The sequence below is a fragment of the Diorhabda sublineata genome, chromosome 3 (genome assembly GCF_026230105.1).
Source record: "Diorhabda sublineata isolate icDioSubl1.1 chromosome 3, icDioSubl1.1, whole genome shotgun sequence".
NCBI classification, from domain to species: domain Eukaryota; kingdom Metazoa; phylum Arthropoda; class Insecta; order Coleoptera; family Chrysomelidae; genus Diorhabda; species Diorhabda sublineata.
Genome location: NC_079476.1, coordinates 10,075,282 through 10,102,476, shown reverse-complemented (window position 1 = coordinate 10,102,476; position 27,195 = coordinate 10,075,282). Strand labels below are relative to the sequence as shown.

Sequence of the window (27,195 nt, the reverse complement as noted above, 5' to 3'; positions counted from 1 at the left end):
AGATTCGGAAAATACCTTATTTTTATTGTAACTCCAAATATCCAAATCTGATGGAGCCAAGTCAGGATAGCGAACTAGCAAACGAAACGGCAATCCATCTATCATCACACATTTCTTGAAGATGCTGATCCCAGAGTTATGAGGATCAAATCAATCTAAAATCAAGCTGAAGCCGCCTCTACTATTCTTAAAGTATCTTAAGCTAGTCGTATGGCTTTTTATAAATTTTAGCTATACCTTTCATTATTCTAGTTTTCTTCAAAAAATTTAAGTGTTAAAATTGCATCGTTCTCTATTGCACGAAGAAAATTGAAACTCCAGCTATCTTGGAAATAACATTGTCTACTAACATGTTCATTATACCAAAAATGGGAGTCATGTCGATTTAATGATCTATTTTTGCTGAACTTTGCTCCATAACACCATATAACTTTTTCATGATGTTGTCATCCTTTTGGGTGTTCAATAAAAACCATTATCAGTAGTGTACTCGTCTAGGAAAATCACATAATTGTAGATCTAGCATCAAATCATACGAGCATGGTTCTAGTTTGTGTATTTTTTCAATATGAATAGTTGTTCTTATCGTCAAAATAGCCCAAAACATCAATTTCGATTGTGCTATCCACCAATGGTTTATTTTTTTCTTAAATTGACCACGCTGACGACAGTTTTGAAACAATATTTTCACAATATCTTCAGTTGCATTTGGTCTATTACGATATCGTTTTACAAAAACACGGTAGGTTTATTCAACAATACTATTACATTTTTTATAAATAATAAAAAAAATTATCATTGGTAAATCTCGCATTCTTCAATATTTAGTATGGAATTACAAACTGGCGAAGAAAACTGTCAAAATAGTACCTATCAAATCCCTGAGAGACATGGCTTAACCGATACTATGTTTAAATAATTAAGTTTCCAACTAGATAATGAAATATCTCAAAAGTGGTTGTATTTAGGTATAGAAAATAGCGCTAGCAAATGAATCGGTTTGAAAAATATAGCAGAACGTGCTAATTCATTATATCATCGGTAATAGACTAGAACCACACTCTTGTCATTCTTCTTCTGCGGCTAGAAAAGCCTCTAATATTAGATTTTTACTATTTACTTCCCCATATTCTTGTCCTTGGTACATGATCTTCTCCCTTTGCTAAATCCGCTTTATGGATCATTTAGTGATATTTCTACATTTGCTTCAATTTGATATCTAGGATTTTTTTGTACACTTTCATCGATGTTCGCAATACAGTTATTTCCCTACAGTTCTTGCATAACTTGCTATATTTTGACATAAAAATGGATAGTAGCAACACTATTTCCCATTCTTTTGGTCTTTCGCATATTCGAAGCTATATTGCAATATTTTAAAAATGTTTTTTAAAAAAAGTTTTAGCCTCTCTTCCAAAGCTATTTTGGGCTCTGGCATACGATGGTATTACACAGCGAATATGAGGAATAACTTTTCTCAAGTATATAAAAAAAAATGAGGAATGATACAACAAAAAACAAAACGAAACTCTGGAAAAGTGGAAGAAATCTTGAACACACAGAAAATGTTATATATATATATATATATATATATATATATATATATATATATATATATATATATATATATATATATATAAACTTAATTCTTTTGAGTCTCTTCCATTCTAAAATTAGTTTATTTTAATAATTTTCCGAAAAAGATAAAATTTGACGTTTCGACTTTTCTTTAAGTCTATCAAAATATTGTGAAAATAGATTAAAAGGTCATCAATACGATAAAAATAATAAAGCTGCAATAACGAACCATGATATATGAAAACATAAATTCAATTGAAAAGATTCAAAAATTCTTGGAACGGAATCTAATATACATGAAAAAGAGAAATTTTAAAAATGGTTCACATTCACATAAAAACGAAAAAGCTATAAATGATAAAAAAGACCTACATAATTTTAGTAAAATTTATATTTCTATTGTGTAAATTCTAATAAAACTACAAATAACTTGATTGAGTAAGTACTGATACATATTTGAGATGTAAGGACTGAGGAAAAATTAATTTTTCTTATTAGAACAAATTTTTATTTTGATTTTATTCTTATTTTGATGTTTCACGATGTAGGTGATCTATTGATCAATATAAATACGTAAATTGTCAAGTGTCAATATCATATTTTAATAAAGACTGAAGTTAAGCCGAAACGTCAATTTTTATTAAAAATTATTGAAAAAAAAATTATAACAGAAAATACTTAAAATCAAAAACATTTAGAACATATATATATATATATATATATATATATATATATATATATATATATATATATATATATATATATATATGTTCTAAATGTTTTTGATTTTAAGTATTTTCTGTTATAATTTTTTATTGGGAATGTGGCAAGGAGAACAATTATAAATAAAATTTTATTATTGTTATACATTTATACATATTTCTTATATTGTATTCGACCATTATTTCAGTCCCAGACGATGAATACGTAAGTATTCGAAAGCTCGGAAAATATATAGAAGTTAGTCCACTTTGGTGTTTCCTTGCCACGTTCCCAATAAAAAACTACTCTACTACTATTGTTTTGTAGTATCTCATTTAAAAAAAGGTGTTGACATTATGACAAAGGTCATTCAACTTTAGCTAATAATAAATTTGTGCATTACTTAATATTCCAACTTAAAATTACTAAGATTATTTGTTGGAAAACTACGCCTCAGACTATTATCAGAAATTATTGAAACACAAAATCACATCCTAAGTCTAAGATTACGCTTTTTTTCTAGGCAAACCAACTGTTCAATATCAATTCATAAGATTACTAGAATAAACAAATTACAAAAAACACATTCACATTATATATAATTTTCATCAAAACATATTATTTGCTTCATAACCCTTTATTTTAATCTTAATAACATGTTCCATTGAATACGAATCACTTCTTCAAATTTCAATCGTGAAGAGGTTACGAAAAAAATTGTTAGCAATAAATGTTCCATCCAAATACTCTCTAGTAAAATTGGAGAGGAAATTTATGTTGGTCTGACATGAAAATTTCATTTTATTATGAATACCAAATTTTCTCGTCTATTCGTTTCAACTTCCATTACATGAAAAACTGTGTACATCATTTATGTGTCTTGAAAATGGGTGGAAAACAAGACCATCGTCTATTGTACATATATTTTTTCATATATTCCACACTTGAGAAGACACCAAGTTTACTTATAGAACATTGTGTGTGCAAAATTTTTTATATGGGTAACGTAAATACTTTTGATAAATAATTGAACATAAATTTAGTGGTTTAGTTTTCTTATATACATGTCGTATCCAACCATATAAGATGTCCCAAAATCAGTTGATCAAATCAAACGTATGATGTTTTAAATAGATTGCCCCATATCTAATCACATTTTTGAAATCTGAAATGATAATTAGGTCAGTTTTGAATTAGGTTTCTTGTATATAGGTTTTGCCGTCCTTGAGACATTCGATTTATGCAGATATGAAGAGTTGTTGTAGAGATTCAATTTAATGAATCCATTTAATTTAGAAAGTTAACCAACAATTATTAAGGATATTTCAAACAATGTTTTACCATGGTTTATGAGGGGTTCCTGTACCTATCTCTAAACGTTGTGTATCAACACTTCACCAAAAATAGTGTATTTTTCTCATTAGTAATGTCAAGAATTTCATTAACTTAAAGCAAATAAGAAAAAATTAATTATAACGGCTCAGCCTGCACCAAACACATCAAATTGTCATATGATTGGGAGTAGTCCATGGAGTAATATATTTTCCACGTGCTGATCTATGGATCTTGGTGGTCAACTATATGGACCTCCGCTTCTTATTCATATATTTGGGAATTTTTTAATTAGTTTCTTACCACCGTAATGAAAATCCACACCTAACTGCCATCATACTTTGATATCCAAAATAATTTGATGGAAGAGATCCCTGCTGCTGTTTTAAAAAATTTGGACCATTAAAAAAATAGGGATATATTCCACGATTCTCCACATACCCACCAAATACATGTATACATCGATTCTGACGGTTCACAATATAGAAAAAGTGCCTATATCGAATGTCAAAATAGTGAAAGTTATTACTATTCACTGGAATATTATTGTGATACGTAGATTCTTCTGTGACTAACACAAGCTTGGAGAAGTCTTGATTAATGTCCCATAAGCAAAAACCTATTCTGTGATGAAAACCGTATTTCTAAAATTTCTAAAAATACTTCTTTGACTTTTACCTTTGAGTCTGGTAATTTTTCTAGTGCTTGTGTACGGATTCTCAACTACTGATTCTAATACAAAGAAATCGTTTCCTTTGTGATAACTGTCATCGTCTACTTTTGATTCGTGTGAGCAACATTAACTGTGCGCAATATTTTGCCAGCACCATTTCAAATCTTATCCATCGCGGACGGTCTATTTAGGATATTTTTGTGCATATACCCTTGACTCTAGACTGTTCAATTCATTCTTTAAGAGAATATTGCTTAATAATTAAAATATTAGTGCAAAATATTGTTAGAATAAAACACAGGAAACTAATTTATTTTGCTAAACTTAAAAAATGGCAAGTTCAGATATAAGAAACAATTCTGTTCGTTAGAGAGAGATAGAGAGAGATAATATAAAAATATAAGAGATATAAAAAATATAAAAAAATATAAAAAATATCGAAAATATAAAAAATATAAAAATATAAACAATAAAAAGCTATAAAAAACAATTTGGCTCAATATAGTAATTATAATATACTTCATACTAAATTGAATTATGCTATTCTATTGAGTCTATGGTAAACTGTAGAATTCTGCCACAGAATAATAAAATATTTCAGGTAGAAATGTCTGCCAATCTTCCGTACTTATTAAATGTTTTTGATATTTTTAATTCCGAAGGTAACCGACTAATTTTTTGACGCTGAAGATGATGGAATTTTTTACCAGATCAGAAGTGGGTACGAGTATAGTTAAGTGCATGTCCAAATTCTTTCGTCTAGTAGGGTAGGCATGAATGGGTGTCTTAAATGTGTTGTAAAAGTGTTTGCAAACCAAACAAACAGATTCTAAAATGAAAAGAGCGCGGAGAGTGAGTGTTTGTATTTTTTAAAATAGAATTTGCGTTCCATCACTCAAACCAAAAATATAACGAATAACTCTTTATTGTAATTTGAAGATAGATTCGAAGAGGTACAAACTAGAAGATCCCCAGAAAGGCAAACCATACCGAAGATACGATTCGAGCAACGAATAGTTGTTAAAGTAGTACGGGAATCGAGCTGTTCAGACACAGATTTTATCGCAAAAAATATGTATACCAAGAAACTTGATCGAATTAAATCACTGTTGAGTTTTAGAGCTGGTAAATCTCCTTTATAGGATAAAACTAAGGTTTTCTCAGTGTTTTAACAGAAACCGTCGCGTCAGACTAGGACTTAATAGTAATAAGATCTTTGCCTATGGTAGAATGTGAAGCTTGTATATCTAGACCACTTCAGGTTACATTGGTGTCATCTGCGCAACCAGAGAATTTACCTAAATTGGACCTAAAACTGAGCCTTGAGGTACACCACTGCTTGCTGGCAATTCACTAGAAACTTTGCCATTATCTCTTACTAATTGTTTTCGACATTTAAGGTAAGATACAAACCATTTTAAAAGAACACCTCGGATGCCATAATATTCTAATTTGTTAATCAGAATTTCATGATCAACACAATCGAGGGACATCACAAAAAACTAAAGCCGTATAAAATTTATTGTTAAGTGAGGTGTATTTTTACTAAAAACAGAAAACATAGCGTCATTAGCGCTTTATTAGGACGTAGAAAACCAAATTTTAGAGCTATCAAGATTTTATGTTTTAAAAAGGAATAATAGACGGTTTTTCATTAGTATTTCAATTATTTTCGATAGGATTGGTAATAACACAATAGAACGATAGTTACTAGTGTTATTTTTCTCACCAACCTTGTGAAGGGGAAAAATTCTGGCTGCTTTTAGACAGCTAGGGAAAAGCCCCTTTTCAAATGATTCGTAGATTAGAGAACATAAAACGTTAATTATCACTTCTGGAAAATTCAAAAATAACTTAGCTAATAACCCATCGTTGTCGCAGGAAGTATTGTTTTGAATGCTGAGTATAGTTTGCTCTAGCTCAAATTTATCTATAGGTCTGAGGTCTGTCACTAATTTTTTTAGAAGGAACGAGGAAAGAAAAAGCATCCCGACTTGGAGATATTTTAGAACTAATATTCTTACCTACATTCACGAAATAACTTTTAAGTTCGTTTGGGTCGAGGTCAAAAGTGTTTGATGAACAGGTTTTGTTTCTCAAATCATTGATAACAGAATAAGTTGAGATGCGATTGTTGTAATAGTTTTTGCTTAATAGTTTTGATATTTTTCCGATACAATAATCTATAGTTATTGATACTCGTATAATTGAAGATGTGAGGAATCTCTGTGAACTTTCTAATATACAAGAGTGATCTCATATTCTTGGATGAAGTGCGACATTCTTTCGTAGTCCTAGATTTGTGATGATTAATTTTACTAGGGCAAAGAGGGAATGCTGTATTGTAGCACCTGATAATTTTATCGAGAAAGTCTGAAAATTTAGAGTCAATATCGTTAGAAAAATCAATCCAATCATTAGCTAAACAGAAGTTATGAAATTTGATATTTTGTTTAGAGATAATCCTCACCAACTGTGAGTGTTTCATTTAGCAAGTCTGTCAAGAATTGATACCAGATGAATTACCGAAACGTTATAAATGAGAAAACTGTATTAGTTGTAGTAGAGTGTATATAATTTCATCACCGTTAGATATATGTAAAGGGAACCATTTACACTATAATATAAAAAATTCAATACATTGAAAATAAACAGAATATTCCAACACTGTTGTAAACTTCCTTTGTCTTAATGAAATAGATTCATCGGGATTCAACTTCTACGTCAATTTTTTATTTCGCAATAAAAGAATTATATCAATATATATCGGCAAAACTGATAACCGAAATTTTCTATTTTCGATTTAAAATTGTAATAAAATATAAGGCGTTAGCTTTAATCAACGTATATTTGAACCAATTAACTGTTTTTAGGACATTATGGCTCAAAATTATTTTCGATAGCCGTAAGAAAAAAAACTTTTCTAAAAATGTGACTGTTTGCTCTCTAAAGACCGTGTAAAAACAGGTAACTTACCCTGAACAGAAAAAAAGGGACGGTTGAACATCATAATTTTCAGCAAATAAATTATCGGCTGAATTAACAAAAACACATAAGAATCGGAGATAAAGTAACTTGTTTTACTAGTCTAATAGTTTTGTCGACATGCAGAAAGTCTTAGCAAAATAATTTTAGGCATTTTTCATAGAACAATCAATAAAGTCTCAAATGGATAAAATAAAATTTTTTGGTACCTCCGTACGTTACAAAGCAAATCGAGATATATTTCATACAATCCATTCTAAAATTCTGATTTTAATCACTTTTAAGTTGTTGCACTTTTTAACAATGGGAAATTTAACACTTACATATTTACATAGATGTTTGAATTTGCTGTTTCTCTCAGTTTACTGTAGTAGTACTTGAATTAGTTCACAAAACTTGAAGTAAACTATGAGCTCTTTATAATAATAACCCTGATCTCGTATGCTACCATACGTGATAAGTTTTGCAAAAAAAACAGCGAAAGATAGAACATTGTCTTAAACACATTATGTATACTTTGAAATTCGAATAGAATCAGACAAACGCACCGGTTTCCGTACAATATTTGCTAAATAAATATAAGTTTTTTCAACAAGTTAACAATCAAAATTGCTGCTAGTGGAATGATGGGACTTTTTAAGGCAAGCCTTACATAGTATGGAGCGAAAATTTAGATTGGTATTCTTAGAAATAGTATAATTGGTTTTTTACTCATGCATATATGAGTTCTTAAGAGTATGATATAAACAAGTTGGAGAAAAACTTGTTCATAAAAACACGTTCAAAATTTCAAAGATTACCAGCTGCGTCTATAAAGCGTCAGGTAGATGTTTTGTGAAATCTGAATAAGCAGTTTAAGAGCAATTAATAATTCCAAATAAAGCCATAAAACTTTGTATTTGTAGAAACAAGTATCGTGTACTTCAGATATGTAAAAGTATAATATGAATACGCTACAAAATGTGCTGGACTGATAGAAGAATGGTGCATTTCTAAGAAGCCTCATTGACACCAGCAAAAACCTTTCATTTGATTAAAGGTCACTTTGTTGTTGGCTGTTTATTGAACCACTGGTATTTATTTCAATCCTAAAGGTAATAAGTAGTTCTAAGTATGATTGAATATTATATAAATTGTAGTAAATTATATCATTGTGAATTGTTGATACTTACAAAGATAGTTCAAGCATCTCTGTAAAAACATCCTTGTTGGCGAATGTATTTGCCACAATTACGGAGTTAATGTTCTATAACTAACAACTGCTTCAATTAGTCCAGTAGAAAGTATCATTGTTTATTAAATTATCCGTAAAAATAGTTTACGGTTATGTAAAATAAATCGGTTCATTTCTCAGTCATACTCGCGCTCTGAACAGTTACAATAATTGAGTTTTCATACCTTATAATAGGTGTTCAAAAACTGATGATATAGAATGTAGCCTTACATCGATTTTGTTCTTCGTTGGGCCGAGCAATAAAGACGTGTTTACTAGTAAGACAGAAACACATTATCAGAAGTGACGAAGCTCATTATATATCAGATACGAGTGTAGATTTTGACGATAACGATTAAAGAAAACGGGATGATTTTTTTGTATAGATATATAATCTGTTCCCTTTTTACCCTATAGGGTGTAGGGGTGCTGATTGTACTATTTAGCTGATTTCTCATGAAAAGTTTCAAGTGAATTCTATCTTGCGTCATGTTTTCACCTTCCTTTCTTCTTTTATTTTCACAAGCGCGTTATATTACTCGTTGTCTTCCCTTTTTCCCGGCATTTTACTTTCCCAATTTTTTTTAACTGGCACTATATTATCCATCCTTTGTTATAGGTGGCCCTACCACCCTAGTTGTCTCCGTTCTATATATTCGTAAATTTAACTTTGTCGTTAATTTGCTGATGATATTTCTTTTTCGCAGGTACTCCCATATTTTCCATATCAAGGATTGGTTTTGATCTTGCTATTTGATAATTTGATATTAGATTTGATTTCCTCTCAATTATTTGATGAAAATACAAGGGTGGTTAAGATATAACTGGAGGATTTCGGATGTTTTTTTAGTAAAAATTTTTTTTATCACCTTACCACCTTCAATATAATGTATTATATTATAGGTAGAGGTATATTATACCTCTCTCTACAACGCACAATTAAATGGAATACAAATTAAATGGAAGTTATCACGTAATCATTGGCGCACCGAGAATTCTACTTTCGAATCGCATTTCGCCGAACCAAATAAATAATAGTCGCATGTTGCCAAATCGAGACTATAAGGAGAATCGTCCAGTGTTTCCAACCCAATTCTTTCAATGTTTCCATCCTAAGCCTATGCGATCTGTTGTTGTCTGGGAATATAGCGTCGTTTTGATCTGTAGACAGGTTTCACCGTGTTTTATTGGAGGTTACTATAACATTCGTATAAAACACTTTAACTGCGTTTATTTTCCGGAATATAGTTGTGTATGTAGTTTCATCTGTGTTGAATATTCAGTGCAATAAATCTTCTCCTTCCTATTTACACCGGGAAACGTGTGCAAACTTCCCAGCGCGTGAATTTATGCTCAAAATTCAGAAGACTTAGCACTCAACTGGCTGAAATTCCTAATTCCTCAGACATATCGTGTACAGAACTGCGTTGGTTTCCCGGAATTTGCTTTTTACAGTGCTGACGTTCCTATCGGTAACACTTGGTATGGGTGCAGCACACGTGACAAGTTTTTATACTGGTCATGGCTATAGGTCATTTTGAGAGGATGTCACGATCCGTGCACCATTTTCCGCGCGGGGCAAACTCATATTAACTACAATATAAATAACCTGAAAAGAGAGATTTTAAAAGTGGGTTTATATAAGAATGTCGGCTTTTTGTGCAGTCGTGGATTCCTCTGAAAGGGCTAATAGGGAGTAGGTTCGTTTTTGAGGATTCTTAGTTCACAAAAAGGAGAACAAATGATGGTATTAGCCAAAGAACGACGTGAACATTGGATAAGAGCGTAGAAGAGAGATGAAATTTTGAGCGTTTACTTTTCAAATAATGTAACAATTTGTGCACCTCACTTTGTATCAGGTAAACATATTTATAAAAATGAAGTTTTTGTCATAAAATTAAGTGCTTTGGTACTTTAAAAAGTGTTTTAAGATTACAGAGAAGACTGTTTTTAAGTAGATGAAATAATTATATATTATGAGGTTTACAGGTAATATTGAGGGTTCTGAATATTTGTAATCTAAATAAAACTGTTTTCACTAACTTATCCATTGATAACCGTAGATTTTTTGTCCTTTTATCTGAACCAGCCAAACTTGAAGACGGGGATAAACCTGATTGGCTGCCTTCAGTAAATATTGGGTATATTACTACAAAAAGTCAAACTGAACAGAGTATTAGATGACATGCTAGGAGTGTGAAACAGAAAACCAATCAAATAAAATTGGTTATTATTTTGCATATAATTACAATTATACATATAATAAATTAATATACTCCTTAACCAGATAAGGGGTCGTTCCGATAATGCATTAAAAAAAGTCATACCTAATTGAAAAAGGTTTTAATTTTCTGGACCGCTTCTATTGTTTGGTTTGTTCTGCAAAATATGCTAAGAGTACACTCTCGGAACTGGTATTCTCCACCTTTTTTTCTGCGCACCACTTCCTTCTTTCAATAGCTTTTATGTAGCGATGCTTACTTTTTTCTGGCACCAACCCGTCTGCAGCTGCGTCAGCAGCCTGTCGTATTTCTGGATGAGTACAAACCATCAGTTCTTCATCGGAGAGCATTTTTCTCAATTTATTATTCGCGAACTTAATATCAATCCGACTTTATCTAACATTTATTTATATTGGTGAAAGTTGTTAGCAACAGCAACAGTAAAAATGAATGACTGGCAATTTTTTGTTAAATGTAATATTTTAGGTTTGTCCAGAACGAAACAATGATTTGTTAACTTCGCATCTTGGTTAACTATATCTAATCACTCGACAGTAATGAAATACTTCCCGTATATATTAGGCTTACCCCTTTCAATACCAGTTTTTTATTTTCCAATGAAAGGGTGAATTATGACTTCAGAGTGTCAAATAAAGTAGAAATAACAATATTCTACCCCCACTGGTGTTGAAATGACAATATAAAATACAGTGAAATGTTCTGTTTACTAGTTCAAAAAAATATTTATTAGATGACATCCTTTCAGAATATTTATGATACAACTTTCTACGTATAATACATCGCAAAACAATTCTTGTAGAGTACAGATTTGCACAATGCACACAATTTTTGTTCGTGGCAACGGCAAATAGTCGCCAAATCGTGAGTTTTGTTAGATTTGAAGGTCGAACCAATTTTTTTCTTCTGACAGTTTCATTTTCTTTTCTTTGGGCCATCATTGATTCAGCTAAGGGAACAATAAATTGTAGTAGAAGCATTTTCTTATTCTTGAAATATTATAAGTGCATTTACAACCGCAGACATCAAAAGTTTATAAAATACCTTTTTCTATAATTTTGTAGATCTTCTGTCAAAGTCATATAAGCATATCTTTTGGTCAAACAAATCTGCTTCTCCCATGAATCTGTTGTAATCGGCTATATCAGTAGGTCATGATTTTTTCTTCGTCCAAGAAGAAAGTCTGCTCCTGTGTTTTCTTAGAGGGGTCATTTGACAAAGTTTGGCATGAAGGGCTCAAATACAAAATAAACAAACTCATGTCTAACCAATATGCAAAACTGTTAGAGTCCTATATGAGAGAATAAAGCAAGAAGATGCACAATATAGTATTCTTGAGCTGATCCTTTACCTCTTATAGACTAGTGACATCCCTCAATTATAAAACTACACTATCACCACATTTGCGACCCGACACAGCCATTTTTACAGTAGGCGATTCCGACGAAGAAACAACCTACAGACATCAATTAATAAAATTAATTATTGGACCAAAAAGTGGAGGATAAGCTTAAATAAGAAAAAATCAGTACATATTACTCTTTTTATTTGTGAGAGTAAAGTACTTGTAAAAATAGACGATGAACAAGAATCATATACAATTAAAGTGAATTATCTGGGGCTAACACTGGTTGCGAAGTTACTCTGGAAACCTCACATAGAAAAGAAACGAGTAGAGCTAAGTATTAGATACAAGAAAGTGTATTGGTTGCTGGAAAGACAATCCACTCTGTCAATTTTTAATAGACTACTTGTATATGAAGAAATCCTGAAGCCGGTATGGACCTACGGGATTCACCTATGAGGATATGCCAGCGAAAGCACACCCAAATAATCGAAAGATTTCAAAATAAAGTGTTAAGGAGCATCGTTGATGCCCTCTGGTACTTTCTAAATAGCGATCTTCATCGGCACCTGAAGATAGACACAGTAAGGCAAGTATCCACTAAATTTGCAAAAAGTCACTAACAGCTGCTCTTGAAACATATGAATATCGATGCAATCCAGCTCCTCGACAACACGAACCTAGACACAAGACTGAAGAGGGCGGAGCCTTTTGACTTAGTTATTCCACTACTTGTTGTAAAAGCAAATTGCCGAATTTTGCTTATTAGTGTTAGTGTAAACAATAATAATTGCAGTTATAATAATTGAAGGAGCTTCTACTGAGTAAGACCGTTAGTTTACAAGCATTTATAGTAATTTAGAATGGAACAAAATTTTACATTTATCGTGATAATGATCAGATTACAATGACAGAGAGATCTTCCAGGTTTTCTTGAAAAAAAGCTTCAAAAGTATTTATTTGTGCAAAAAAAATTTTCGTATGCGCATGGGAATTAAATTGCTTATTTTAATTATGTATCGTGACCAAAGTGAATTATTTGAATGAAAACGAGCTATAAGTTACATCAATGTTAAGTGGTTGTTTCAAGTTTTAACATCAAAACTTAAATCAAAATTGTGTCGCACAATTACAAGTTCACTTACAATAAACAACAAAGAAAAAAGTTTAACAAAACACAATATTATACAGTAGTATTTACAGATATTTTAATAGTAATCGTATTAAAAGTAGTTTTCGTATACATTGGGAACCATTTTCTAGAATACGTTGTGGAACAACCAAATGGAATATATTCTTTAATAAATAAATGATAGCGTGCTAGACTTGTTGATATATATTATCATATGAGCATTTTTTTCGAAAACCAAAAATATGTAGAGTGTGTCATATGACTGTGTCAAGTAGAAACTTTCTTATTTTACATGCAACCTCCTCTATATTATTTATTCCAGGCATAATATTCATTCACAATGTCAATCTCAAAACTTTCCCATTTAGTCAACCCGGAGTAATTTATGAAAATGCTTAAAATTTACACATTTCTTAGGATATCTCGTAATACAAAAAAGATATCGACATGCGGTTTTCGCTATTCTGTTGATAATTTGGTCTAGTTTTATATTCCTTAATTAAAACTGCATGTTTTCACTTTACATTTTTCAACGATAGCTAGATTTAAAAAAATTAAATAAATAGCGCCCTCTAGCGTATACGTTACTCATTAGGTTGTTTCGAAATTATAACTCTTACATTGGTAGAAAGGAGCTCTCTTCAAAAAGACTAAATTTGCATAGATAGGTTAAGTAGAACTGGACTTAAAGGCGTTTTCATAATAAAGTTGCCGCTTCCCCCCACCTCTTATTTGAAGAGATAGACTAAAACTTGTGAAATCAAATATCCGCTGAATTTTTTGAAGAATACGTTAATAATAGTTTAAGTGCATCTTGATTAGGCAAAATTTGTAAATTATTCATTTTATAATTTCGGTATTTAATTACGCCCTCTAGAGGTGGACCTAAAACTCTGTAAATAATTTCCAGGTTTTTCACGAGATTACTTTTGTTATAATTTTTTTCCCGAAGCTGTACTATAAACGGTTCCTGAGATATTACCGAGAACCATTCTTATTGGGACAGCCGGTACATTACACAAAAATCGATTGAGTAATACTGGTTATTCATAAATAATATAAAATGAAACATTAATATTAATGTAGATGTTCAATTTCTTGAGGCGAACGTCTTAGCAACATGAGAATCTGCTATAGAAATGTCAATCTGTCATAGCAATGACATGTTGCTCAACGTCTTATGCGTGACTAATCTAATCGCAAGCGTGATTTGTTTTTTCAAGTAATCTAAAATGAGGGCCTTAGTATTGTATACAATACTTTTGATAAACCTCCTCAAAGAAGTCAAACGGCGTCAGATCAGAAGATCATGCTGGCCATTCTATCGATCCGTGCCTCTCTATCCACTGATATATTATTATATTATTTAAATTCTGGATTCTTCAGAAAATTATAGACATCATTCATGTACAATACCATATGCCTATCTTCAACTGTTTCAGAAATATTGAGCATTTCCGGATTTATTACAAAAATTGACATTGAAAAAAGAAAATTATTTACTTATTATTTCAATTTGTCTAAATGCTTATTTCCCATATCCAACTCTTTAAATTGAGAGAGTAAGCAAAACCAATCAAGCGTTCCTTTTTACTGTCATGAATTTGAAAAAAATACGAAAAAAGTCCTGTATATTTTCGTTTAAAACTTAAAGATGGATAGATAGATAGTGATCTGTGTCAGTGCTAATATATAATAATAAATAAATGATTGGATATGGAGATAACATACGAACACAAAGTTGTTCCCTTATTTTACGACAAATTTCCAAATCTCTCCCCTATGTTCCAAGGATAAGCAAATTAAAAAAAACTTACCGAGCTTAGTCATGTAAGATAGATTAAAAAGGAACTGCCAATACAGCAAATGATATTACAAAATTATGTTTGAGTTTCAAGAAAACCCGCATATTTCTGGTATAAAAGTAAAATATGTATTTTTATGAACACATTAGATAACAATGTGATCCAGTTAGAAGATGTTTTGTTTGATGAGAGCATATTTACACTTCAGGGTCATGTTAATCGTCAATAACCGCTATTGGTCTCATAAGAATCCCAACTTTGACAAATTTATATCCTGCAAACCCACAAGTTTCTACGAATATAATATGGTTTCAACAAGATGGAGTACCGCCCTTTTGAAATCAATGTTCGGTAGAGCTCGAACCAAATTTTCCCAAATCAGTGAATAGGAAAGCACGGATCGATAGAATGGCCAGCATGAACTCCTGATCTGACGCCGTTAGACTTCTTTTTGAGGATATTTCTCAACAGTATTGTATACAAAATTAAGCCTCTCAAGCTTAAGAAGAATAACCTTAGAAGTCATTTTTATGGCAGATTGGCATGTTGCCAAGATGTTCACTGCGAGTATTTTGAGCATCTACATTGGCATTAATGTTTTTTTTAACTTATTTGGAAATAATCAGTATTATTTATTACGTTTATGTGTAATGTATCTACTGAATAAATCTGAAAACGCGTAATATTTCTAAAACAATTGAAGAGAGGTATTTGAAATTAACATTGTAAATTATGCCTAAAACTCAAAAAATAGATTATATATAGGGGGTTGCATTTAAAATAAAAAAGTTGGTAATGGCCACTATCACATGACACATTCTTTATAATTTTTTATTTAGTAGAAGAAACGAATCTAAAAATAAAAATCGTCGTTTTTGAGCGTTTTTCTCAACACGCGCTTGTTGATTTATTAACGACTTTATTCTATTAGGCTGTTCCACACAGTACTCTTGAAAATAGTACCCAATGTTCAAGAAAACATCTGTACTACTTGTATTTAAATATCTGTAAATTCTACTGCACAATTTATGTTCATAATTTTCGGATCACTAGAAAAATTCCTGTTTTGCCTATAGCATATAGATAAGAAAACTTTCCTACTTAATCGAATTTATACGAGGATTCCATTGATATCTAGTTAGCCTAGACCAGTTCCATGCATAAACAACATATTGCGTTACCATAGCAACGAATAATTAGAAGTGTCAGTGTAAAGTTTGACGTCAAAAAAGTAAACCAGACTTACGCAATAGATTAAAAAAAAAGATGTCCACCGAAATTGTGAAAATCGAAAATTTGAGTATCGAGCCATTATCAAGTACCTGTATGTAAAAGGGTTAAGAGGTGAGCAGATTTACGAAGATATGCGTAATACCCTTGGTGATCAATGTCCTTCGTATGTTACCTGAAAAATGGTACTGCAAGCTTCAAAAGAGATAAATTTTACATTGAAGATCAGACTGTTCGGGAAAGCCAGTTTCTGTATCAGTCCCCAAAATATCTATGCAGTTCATGACATGATTTTATCAGACCGTGGAATTGGGCTAAAACGGATATCTGAAGCACTGAATATTTCATACGAACGCGTTCATCATATAGTTCACGTCAATTTGGACATGAGAAAAATTGATGCAAAATGGAATCCCAAATGTTTGAATGTTGTACAAAAGCGTGCAAGGGTAGAAGCACTGCGTTCGATCTGTGCTCGATTTTAAAACGATGTAGACTTCTTAAACCCAATTGTTACTATGGATGAGACTTGGGTACATTTCTACGATCCAGAAACAAAGCAACAATCGATGGAATGGCGACACTCTGGTTCTCCAAGACCTAAGAAGTTTCGTGTCCAAAAATCTGCTAGAAAAGTTCTTGCTACAGTTTTGGATAAGAGTAGAACAATAACTGGAGATTACTATTCGATATTTCTGACCACTCTACGGGAAAAAATTAAAGAGAAAAGACGGGGAAAGCTATCCAAAGGTGTTTTGTTTTTGCAGGACAACGCCCCCGCACACAAATCTCATGTTGCCATGCAAAAAATTCGTGATTTATGGTTTGAATTACTAGAACATCCCCCTTATTCACCATATTTTGCTCTGTCCGACTATCTTCTCTTTCCTCAACTGAAAAAAAAGTTTAAAAGGTCGCAACTTTTCTTCCAACGAGGAGGTAATAAAAGCTGTGGAGGTCTGGTTTACAGAGCAAGAATAAACATTTTTTTAATGGTCTAGAGACGTTGCAGGTTCGCTGTAATCAATTTATCCAATTAAGAGGAGAATATCTTGAGCAATAAAATATTTTGACATTGAAATTTTGTTTGGTTCTATAGTAGGCTAAGAATTTTTCAATATATCCTCGTATTTCATATAAAAAAATAACAATTTTCATTCGTATTTTTGGAAATATTTGCCTGATTTATTCTCACAACAATTTCTTTTGTTGTGATTACTGATATTAGTTTGAAATAAATATTAATTTTTCACATATTTTTACGCTGATATCAAGATTTAGACTAGAATATGTCGTAATTTAGTATAACTCTCGGTCTTTCGCGACAATAATGAAAATCCTTTTTTGTAATTTTAGTTCTAGTACCGTTAAAACAAAGACCCTAGGTTCAATCTTCTATATGTGTGACTAAATTATTTACAAGTTCTTGCAGCTGACATCCACCTAATAATAATACGACCTTGTTCATTGAAAACGTTCTACTTCAGAACATTCTCTCTAAATAACATACTGGATTTTATTGTTCGTTACCCTTTTGATGTTTGCTTTAAATACATAATTTCTGAAACTATTTACCATTGAATTTTTTTTCGTCGAATATTTAGCCCACAAAAAGCTTGTGGATAATTTTGTATATACGTGATTGAAGGTTACCATTGCCTTTTCGGTGTTTTTTGCAATTACAGTTGGAATTTAAAAATCTTGGTTCAGTTTTGATTCTGACACATTGAATATTTTTATACTTATCTCCCTAGCAACAATAACGTAGACAAAAATTATGTCAAGGTAATATCATAGAGAAAAAGAAAAAAACAGGTAAATCCAACTGATGGAGGCCATAGGATGTGTAATCCTGTCGTTCTCAGAGTGTAATCATCTACTTAATACCCTTGATACCTACATAACTATAATAATGAGCCTCATAATATAGTTAGGTAAAAAATATTGTATGAAAATAAATTCTTATATACAGTTATCACGATTACTGCTGAAATGATGGTCTTTTATGAGTTCTTGATATTCAAAAATGTAATAAGGAAAATTATAATCAAAATGTGGTTGAAACGACATGGTACATTACGGAAAAACCAGTACAAGAAAAATATATGAAGGAATTTAATAGAGTAGTTAATCAATTCTCAATTCCTATACATTGAAGACAACCTCAAGTTTCACAGGACAAAATAAAGGTCAGTAATATGAAAATTTTAAGATACTAATACATAGCAAAGATACACTAACAAACAAATTCCACTGCAGATCTTGCGTGTAGTGAAAAAGGAGAAGTGTCATGTACTCCACCTAGCAGAACACAACTAGATATTGTACATTAACCAAAGCTACAAATGCTAAAAATCAATAGCTTCTACTCAACCATAATGAAATAATTAGCAATAGAGTCTTTAGATAAACTAAAAACGAGAACATCAATATTAAAACAGACAAATTATCTCTCATACTAAATCTTAATTAGAGATGATAACACTTGGATGGTACAAGAGTATGCTAACTGGAGGGCAAGAAATAAGTAAGTACACCAACAAGTCTGCATTATTGATAGATTTAAATATTATAAACAAATCACATTCTGGCGGGGCCAGTGAACTTTCGTAATAAGCATCGGCAAGTGTGTCCGATCAAGATCTGAGATAGACCAATTCTAGGTGGTCATTTCAAAAGTCACAAAACTTTCTACAGTAAACTCTATATGTACTGAAAATGAAACGCCACTTCTAGCAACCCTGTGTGGCCGGGGTATACTACCTTAAAACTTTAAGGAGGGTAGTAGAACTGAGTATGAAAAAAGTCTATAGCATACGAGTCTGAAGTATTATATAATGAAGTAGGCAAATCAACATTCATAGAAATATACCTCACGATATTTAAAATTGTCTTTACACGAATATATTGTCAATCTTTAACAAAGAAAATTTTTGCAATACTTCAGTATAAAATATTTGTTCTGATAGGAAGATCGATGCACGTGGAAAACTGAACTGCACTCCAAAAATGTTGTAAACGACTACTGAGATATTGAATCATATGGAATAACCCCAACCGTTAGAGGATCCATACTTTCTATTCATACCTGTGTTAGGACCTTCTAAATATAAAGTAAGAAATATAAAAGTACGTCACAGGTACAGGTAACAGCAATATACCTTGCCACTCTAAAAGTACGTCACTCCTAAAAGAAAAGCATACCTAAAATATTACGCGTTTTAATATTTTTCGACAGTATCCTTGATAATGACCTATATAATATCTGCGTTAAAGGTACTGAAAAATCTTTCAAAATGATTTTAAATAGTCTAATGAAGTCCACAGATGCTCAATAAGCGCTCTTACTCTAATCCGCGGTTTTCCATATTACTTCTTCCACTCGCACGGATACGTTTTTTGCTCTGACAGGCTGTTGGCGATGAAATTTCGTTCTGGCAATGTATATTATCAATTGTTTATTTATGTTATTCATTCTGTTGAAAGTTGAAGACTGATGTATTGACAAAAATGGAGTTATTTTAATAAATATTTATGACGTTCGGTTAGAAGAGATGTAAATGCTCTGGCAAAAATACTATGAAGACAAAATACCGTCGAAAGTAATTTCCTAAAACTTTATGATTGATACTTTAACTGAAATACATCTTATTCCTTATCCTCCTTAAAATTTTCAGTAAGCTTAGAGGATTTACTATGGAAACTTTCGTTACTTTTCAAATGATCACCTAAAATTGGTAACTGGCTCGTCCTCTAAGATGAACAACAACACGACAACATAATAAATGAGATCTAATTTGAAAAATTTTCTTTTTTTCTTATTTCAAGCACTTTTCCAGTGCAGTAAATAAATACACTAAAACAAAAGTAGTATATAATTATTGATTGAAATTTAAATGAATGGTTTGTTTCCTTTACTTAATTCACCTAAAAAATTATCATGTCAAATAAAAAACGTACTTCAAAATAAATACTCAAACTTCCTGCATAATTTCAAATTGTAACATACTATTACTGAAATTAAATAGATTAACTCATACTATCCGAGGTCATTTTGCATAAAAAGTTAATTAGTCCTTAAAGAGGAGAAAATTTGCTAAAAAAGGTTCCGATTCCCAGAACTGTGCCTAATTTTAATTTGAATATTTGAATAATGTTTATGAGTTTGTATTTTTCTTTGGAATAAGAGCATGTTTTTTGTTTACTTTAGATTTCTATTCCCAGTTTTTCCAAATAAAAAGTTGGAAAAGATAGGGTATAAGTACTTTATGAATAACCTGAAATAGATTGTAATTTCAATCAATTTGAGTTCCTAATTTTCAAATTGTACATATATGTATAACATAAGAACAGAAAGGTACACAAAATCAACTTGGTACCCAAGATAGTTGAACTTCAACTCGTGACATCCTATGTCACAAAAAGTTTAGCTAATAGATCTATCCAACTATCAGATCCTGCATTTATATGCTTAGATATTCAAAAAGTAAAAACTGCATTGAAAGAAAATAGTTATCCGGAAAAAATGATAAACATCATATTCAAGAAAAGGATAAACAGTTACTACAATCAATTTAAAAACAAAACAGAAACGAAACATCCCAACATAAAACATTTCTCCTTACCATATGTATAAGTATGGAGAGTAGAAGTTAGGAGAATCATCTCGGTGTATCGAAAAGTGTCTGTTGAGAGGAAGCAAATTAAGGTGGCGCAAGTGGAATAATTTTAAAGAGAGCGCCCCAAACTATTAGAGTAGAATAGTAAATTAAATTCTTTTTTTTTAAGTCATGAAGTATTTCAAAGAAACTATTAATATACAAATTTATTTGAAAATTGTACATAAAATATATAATTGCTAAATTCATATCATTACCACTTGCTACAATAGCGCTATTTTTAAGAGTCTTATTATAATTTGCTGTTTACAGCTGGACAATTTTTCAAATAATCCTCCATACAAGACGCTTGTCCTCACCTCTAGCCTCCATATGTACAAGGAATTTCTCAACAACTATCGCATTATTCCAATAAATATGATATAAGTATAAGTCATGAAGGATATAATACATTATTCAAAGATTTCACTAAGCTAAAATCTAATAAACTAAAAAACAAAAGAATTAATATTATATATCAAGTACTCTGTACTAATTGTGACGCTGTCTACATAGGGCAGACATCTCAGTATTTAGAAAATAGACTAAAAGGTCATCAATAGGATGAGAAAAATGAAATTAACAAACCACGAAATATCAATAGGAAAAAAAGTCAAAAGTCAATTATAAAGATTAAAAAATACTGGGAATGGAGTCCGACACACGAAAAAAAAAAGAATTTTTAGAAATGGTTCACATTCATAAGAACGGAAAAGCTACAAATGATAAAAAAAGACCTAAATAATTTAAATAAAATTTATAGTTCTATTTTGTAAATTCTAATACAAATACAAATAATTTAATTGATGACTGCCACGTATTTGAGAAGTAAAAACTTAAGAAAAATTAATCTTTCTTGTTAAAATAGAATTCTATTTTGATTTTATTCTTATTTTAATAATCATGATGTAGGTGATCTATTGATTAATATAAATATGCAAATTTGCAGTGTCAAAATCATATTTTGATAAAGACTAAAAGAAGTCGAAATACCAAATTTTCATCTGTCTCTAAAAATTATGAGAGAAACATATACCACATAGTGGTATATGTGAATCTTTAATTCCTTATTAATAACCCCACCAACTCAACTGCCTTTGCCCAATAAATTCCATAAGAGACATCTTCATTGCCTGTATTTTCTATTTCCGTTCAAATGTTCTCACCGTTTTAATTCTATATCTTTTATTCCTATGTTTATCGTTTGTTGTTTATACTCATACCAAGCTGCTTCAGTGCCAAAGTTTTTCTATTGATCTTGGTTGTTTTCTGCGATAAGGACTATATCATCAGCATATGCTCCATCAGATATTTTTACTATTTTCTGGTTTTTATATTCAACGCACATTTTCTTTGAATTGGATGATCAGATATTCATTATATCATCTAAAAATATGGAATTAACTTAATCCCCTACCTTGTCTTACTCCTTCTGTGGTTAGAAAAGCCTCAAAAATTAGGTTTTTATTAGTAACATAGTTCACATTTCTTTTATATAAGCTCTTGATTACATTTCGTGAGTCAACATATATTTTTTTCTTTCTAAGCTTTTCCATATTTTTACACTCAGTTCTTTGTCGAAATCTTTCTACATATCAATAAATCCAAATAATGCATCTGTATCTGGGCGAAGAGTTCTACCTATAATTTTTTTGATGGTAAATACGTGATCTTGTACACTTCTACCTTTGTGGAATCCTCTTTATGCATCATTTGGTGTATTTTCTACGTTTGGTCTCTTTTTTTATCTAGGATTTTTTCGTAAACTTTTATCAATGTATACAGTAATGTTATTTCTCTATAGTTGTTACATTATTTGTTAACAGCTGACTTATAAGTAATAACAATGTTGTTATCAGTTTTTTGGTATCTTTGCCGTATTTCAAGCTATGTTACATATTTTTGTAAATAGGTATATACCACTTTTGATATTTCAGGTGTTATTTCGTCCATCCTGCAGCTTTTTCATTCATTTTTTAGTCATTTAATCGCTCCTATGACTTCTTTCGTCATGTCTCCTTTATTTACATCGTGGTTCTTTCTTTCACTTATTTCATCAGTTTCTTTATTTGGATCATTATTATCCCCTGTCCCTATCAGTAGTTGCATCAAATATGAGTTCCATCTTACCATTAATTCTGCTTCTTTTGTTAAAATTATACCATTTTCGTCCTTTATATGTATTTCATCTTGTTTCTTGCCATTTCTTGAATATTTGATTGTTTTGTAAAACATTTTCTGGTTTACTTTGCTGCCTGCTTTCCAGTTTGTTACCGAAGTCTGTCCAGTTCGCTATTTGTTTTAGTTTTCTATTGTTTTGCTTGCAATATATCGCTTTCATGTGTCTTTTGAATTGTATGAACATAAAAGGTGTAAAAATCTAATTTTTATGATTTTTATTTTAAATAAAATATGTGTTTCTCAACAAAATATAAATTGAGAAATAAATTTATTTCTCTACCACAAAAAGTTGACATTTTGTATCAGCTAAATAATGGTAAAAAAGCAATAGTAATAGCAAAGGATCTGGAGCGAAATAAGTCAACAATCCGAGCAATTAAACAAGATACAAGTAAAATTAGAAGTGGTGTAATGCTCTAAGACTAAGTGAATCTTTAATTGTGAGAGATTTACTTATACCAAAAACAGAAAAATATTTGATACCTTGGATAGAAGATTGCGATGAAAATAATATTCCCATAAATAATTGCTCAATAAAACCAAAAGGCCAAGAAATTTTTACTCATTTGAATGAATTGGAAATTGTATGTACCGACGACACAAAATCAAAATTTTTCGAAAAGGTTTTCTTTGTATAATATCCAAATCAACTGATTACGGAAGTACTCGCAAAAAGAACTTCCGAATATAGTTAAAGAAGGCAGATAGAAAGCTAACCAAATTTATAATGCCGACGAAACTGGCTTATATTGAGAAAAATGCCTAAGCATACATATTGATCGAAAATGTTAGAGGTCTGCCGGTGGGTTGAAGGCATCTAAGGATCTAATACTGTCTAGCATCATGTGGAAAAATACAGAAAATAAATAAAAAACTACAAATAATTATTTAATTAAATTTTACGGCATAGAACCGAACAAGAATATATTCTCATATGTAATGACGGTAATAAAAATTCGAAAGGTGAAACTTTTGAACATGTCGGTAGAACGTTATTCCAGATAGCTTGGTTTGATTTTAATAGAACCCCATATTTGTTTCAGCATAGATTTTCCTTAATATTTGATCTAAACCTCCTTTAACGAGAGAAAATAAACGTGAATCATCTCCACATACATACATATGAGGTCATACTCGTACAACGCGTTTTCCTACAGCGTGAAACTCATATACTGTGTTATACGGGGAGATTACTGTAGTATGTTGAGTTAACACTTATTTGATATTTTAAACTGGACTAAGAAATTGTAATTGGATACACTTTGTAATTATTCAACAAGTTATAGATATATAACTTGGTATTGGGAAATAACCTCTGCAATATCCAAATTGTTGATGTACTATGTAATGTTGGGACGGCATGTGAACGTCTAGGAAAATCTTGAATTCCGTGATATGTTCACAGTACAGATGTTGTATTGGGCTAGGATAAAAAGCTGTGATTGTGCTGATATATGTGTTTTGCATTCAAAAGCATTCAATTTTCAACAGATTCCTTATTCATATTCAATGATTAGAAACAATGTACTTAACACTCTGTTTACCACTACTACTAGCCGTTTGTAAGCACAGAAAATTGCATTGAAAATTAGATATACAAAAGGTATTTGCTTGGTTAATATTTGGAAAAATATGTAGCGTCAGAAGGAATGCAACTATATGTTACAGCATTCGAAACTGATAATCTTAACTTAATATTCGCGACACATTGTTTGCGCTTATAATATTGTAGTTGGGTATAATATAATTTGCAAGCTGAACTATAATTTCTTTGTCGTTAAAAGATTCTGGTTAACGTCATTTACAATTTTCTTTTCAATGATACCAGTATGAATTTAAGCTGTTACAACATGAGCAAACATATATCATATATGTTTTGAACTATTGAGTCATCGGTTAAAATCTTTTCAATTGGTTAATTGTTTGCCGAATCGATTATTTCCCACGCGCTGGTAAGCTGGAAACAGTCTTTCGAGCTTTGGTCTGTAGATGGAATAAGGTGAAAAATGAATGCTACTGATTTGATGAGAAATTTGTATCAGAATAAGTACGTCAAGAAATTAGCTCTGATGTGAGATGCATTGAAATGGACGAAGAACTATTTGAAGGAGATCGCATTCAATGATAGTTGATTATTTGCATTCTACATATTTTTGAACACTTAATCACCTCTTAAAAAGTGTGAATTATACTGGAATTATTGAATATTTGATACTATTAAATTTACAATGTATCAAATTATTACTTTTCGAAGTATGCGGTATACTAAATATCAAATTATAAAAAATTGAGTATATGGATTTTGTAATGAAAATCGTTATATAATACATTTGTTTGAATTAGTTATCTTCGAATATCTGCAAGACTATGAAATAATTATAATAACGAAAATATGAAATCTCTTCACCTCCGAATATGAATAAATATCATCGATTTGAAATTCCACGAATTCTTGAGAAGTCGCAAAGAAATAACGAAAAATAAAAGTATTCAAGGACATATTGATTTTCAATAGATGTTAGAGTTATCATCATTCCTTATTGTGTATATTTATTTTAAAAACATTATATGAGTAATAATCACCATAGTTAAAAAATGTGTATTAACTTATGAGAAGTGACTCAAAACTTTTTAAACTACCAGTAGTGACTCACGTATTATTTAATAATATAAAATATGGAATAAAATTCAGCTTGGAACCTTTTTGAGGTTTTTAGCGCTAAAAAAATTACTATTGTTTCAAAACAATATCTTAAAAGTCAGATAAAAGTACTTACATCGCCACTAACCGGTTCATTATTCATGTTTTTATTTACAAATTCAATATTCGAAAATTACGAGATTCTAATGACAGTACCCCACACGTGAAATGAATATATCTTCCAAGCACGCCGGTCACAAATAAAACAACGTAAAGTTGCGGGAAACACTGAGTTCCGTTACACTACACGTGGAATGAACGAACGAACTAACTTATCCGAAGTTGAAATTCAGCTGAAATATAACAGGACGCAGGACTGATAGCATGAGAGGAAGAGCTCGATCAAAACGAACTGACCGAAGAACAGGCGAATGAATAGGGAAGTGGTTGAAACTCAGGAAAGGTGAAGCTTGAACGCGTAATTGTAGGTATGTTGTGTTTATTAGCAACAGTTCCGCTTCCAGGTTCCATTCATTGAAGACTGTTTTGGAAATTATTAATGAGTAAATAGAGGAACGTTACATTTTATATATTCGAAATTTTTATATATGTAGTATGGTTGGAAGCATAAAATAGAGTAATAAAATATGATTATTCTTAGGGATAATAATTAAAATATTATTTCAACTAAATATAATCAATTTCTTTGATATGAATTTTTATAAAATTACTGAAAAACTGCAAGAGAAAGGAAATACAAATTCAAATAGGGAACTGCTATTTAACAAACATTATACACCTTGAGACAAGATTTGAACCTAGCTTAGCTTAGAGATAAATAACCATTGAATCCCTTATAATGGGAATCGATCCCTGATATTTTAAAGGATGCTAACGATATTAAGATAATGAATATATAAATATGTTTTAATTCAACAAAAATTTTGACGTTACTAAATATCAAATAGCATATTATAACACTATTACGTTTCACCAACAGGAATCCTAGGATTTCCTTCCAAAATTTGACACTTTTCTGCCAACTTCCATCCTATAGTTCTATAGTCTAGCGAATATTACTTTTAGGTTCCCTACGCGGAACAACAACGAAAATGTATGTGAAAGTCATTTCACGTTTGAGCGTAGATGAAATAGACTTCAAAATGTCAACATGATTTCGCAACAGTCACTCTAGAAAAAGTGGATCGAAAATCCCTTTTCTTCCAGTACTTTTTCGGTAAATTGTGAACATTCATAAAACATATTTTCAATGATGAATTTATCCAGTTTTCTAATCAATGTTCTGGTTATTGGGTACTTTCAGACAGAAACTTTTGGGATACTTATCTTCTGCAGACTGCAGTCCCAAGCCAATATCCCATTACAGCTGTCTTACCTATTTATGTACTTTATTTTAATAAATAATAATAAAAACATGATACGAAATTACAAACCAAACAATAGAGGATGTATTAAAAAA

General features: G+C 31.0%; 1 protein-coding gene across 6 annotated transcripts in view; it reads right to left on the bottom strand.

Annotated features, from left to right (window-relative positions):
* LOC130441295 (calcium/calmodulin-dependent protein kinase kinase 1) overlaps positions 1–27,195 on the bottom strand; it is a 539,168-nt gene that overhangs the window by 295,946 nt on the left and 216,027 nt on the right. Inside the window, exon 1 of one of the 6 annotated variants that reach the window (XM_056774913.1) lies at positions 25,852–26,079. The exons of the other annotated variants lie outside the window; for them this stretch is intronic. Within the exon in view, the coding sequence (XP_056630891.1) occupies positions 25,852–25,871 (20 nt within the window). The 5' untranslated portion in view covers positions 25,872–26,079. Of the gene's footprint in view, positions 1–25,851; positions 26,080–27,195 lie in introns of those variants that run through there. 6 annotated transcript variants of the gene reach the window in all.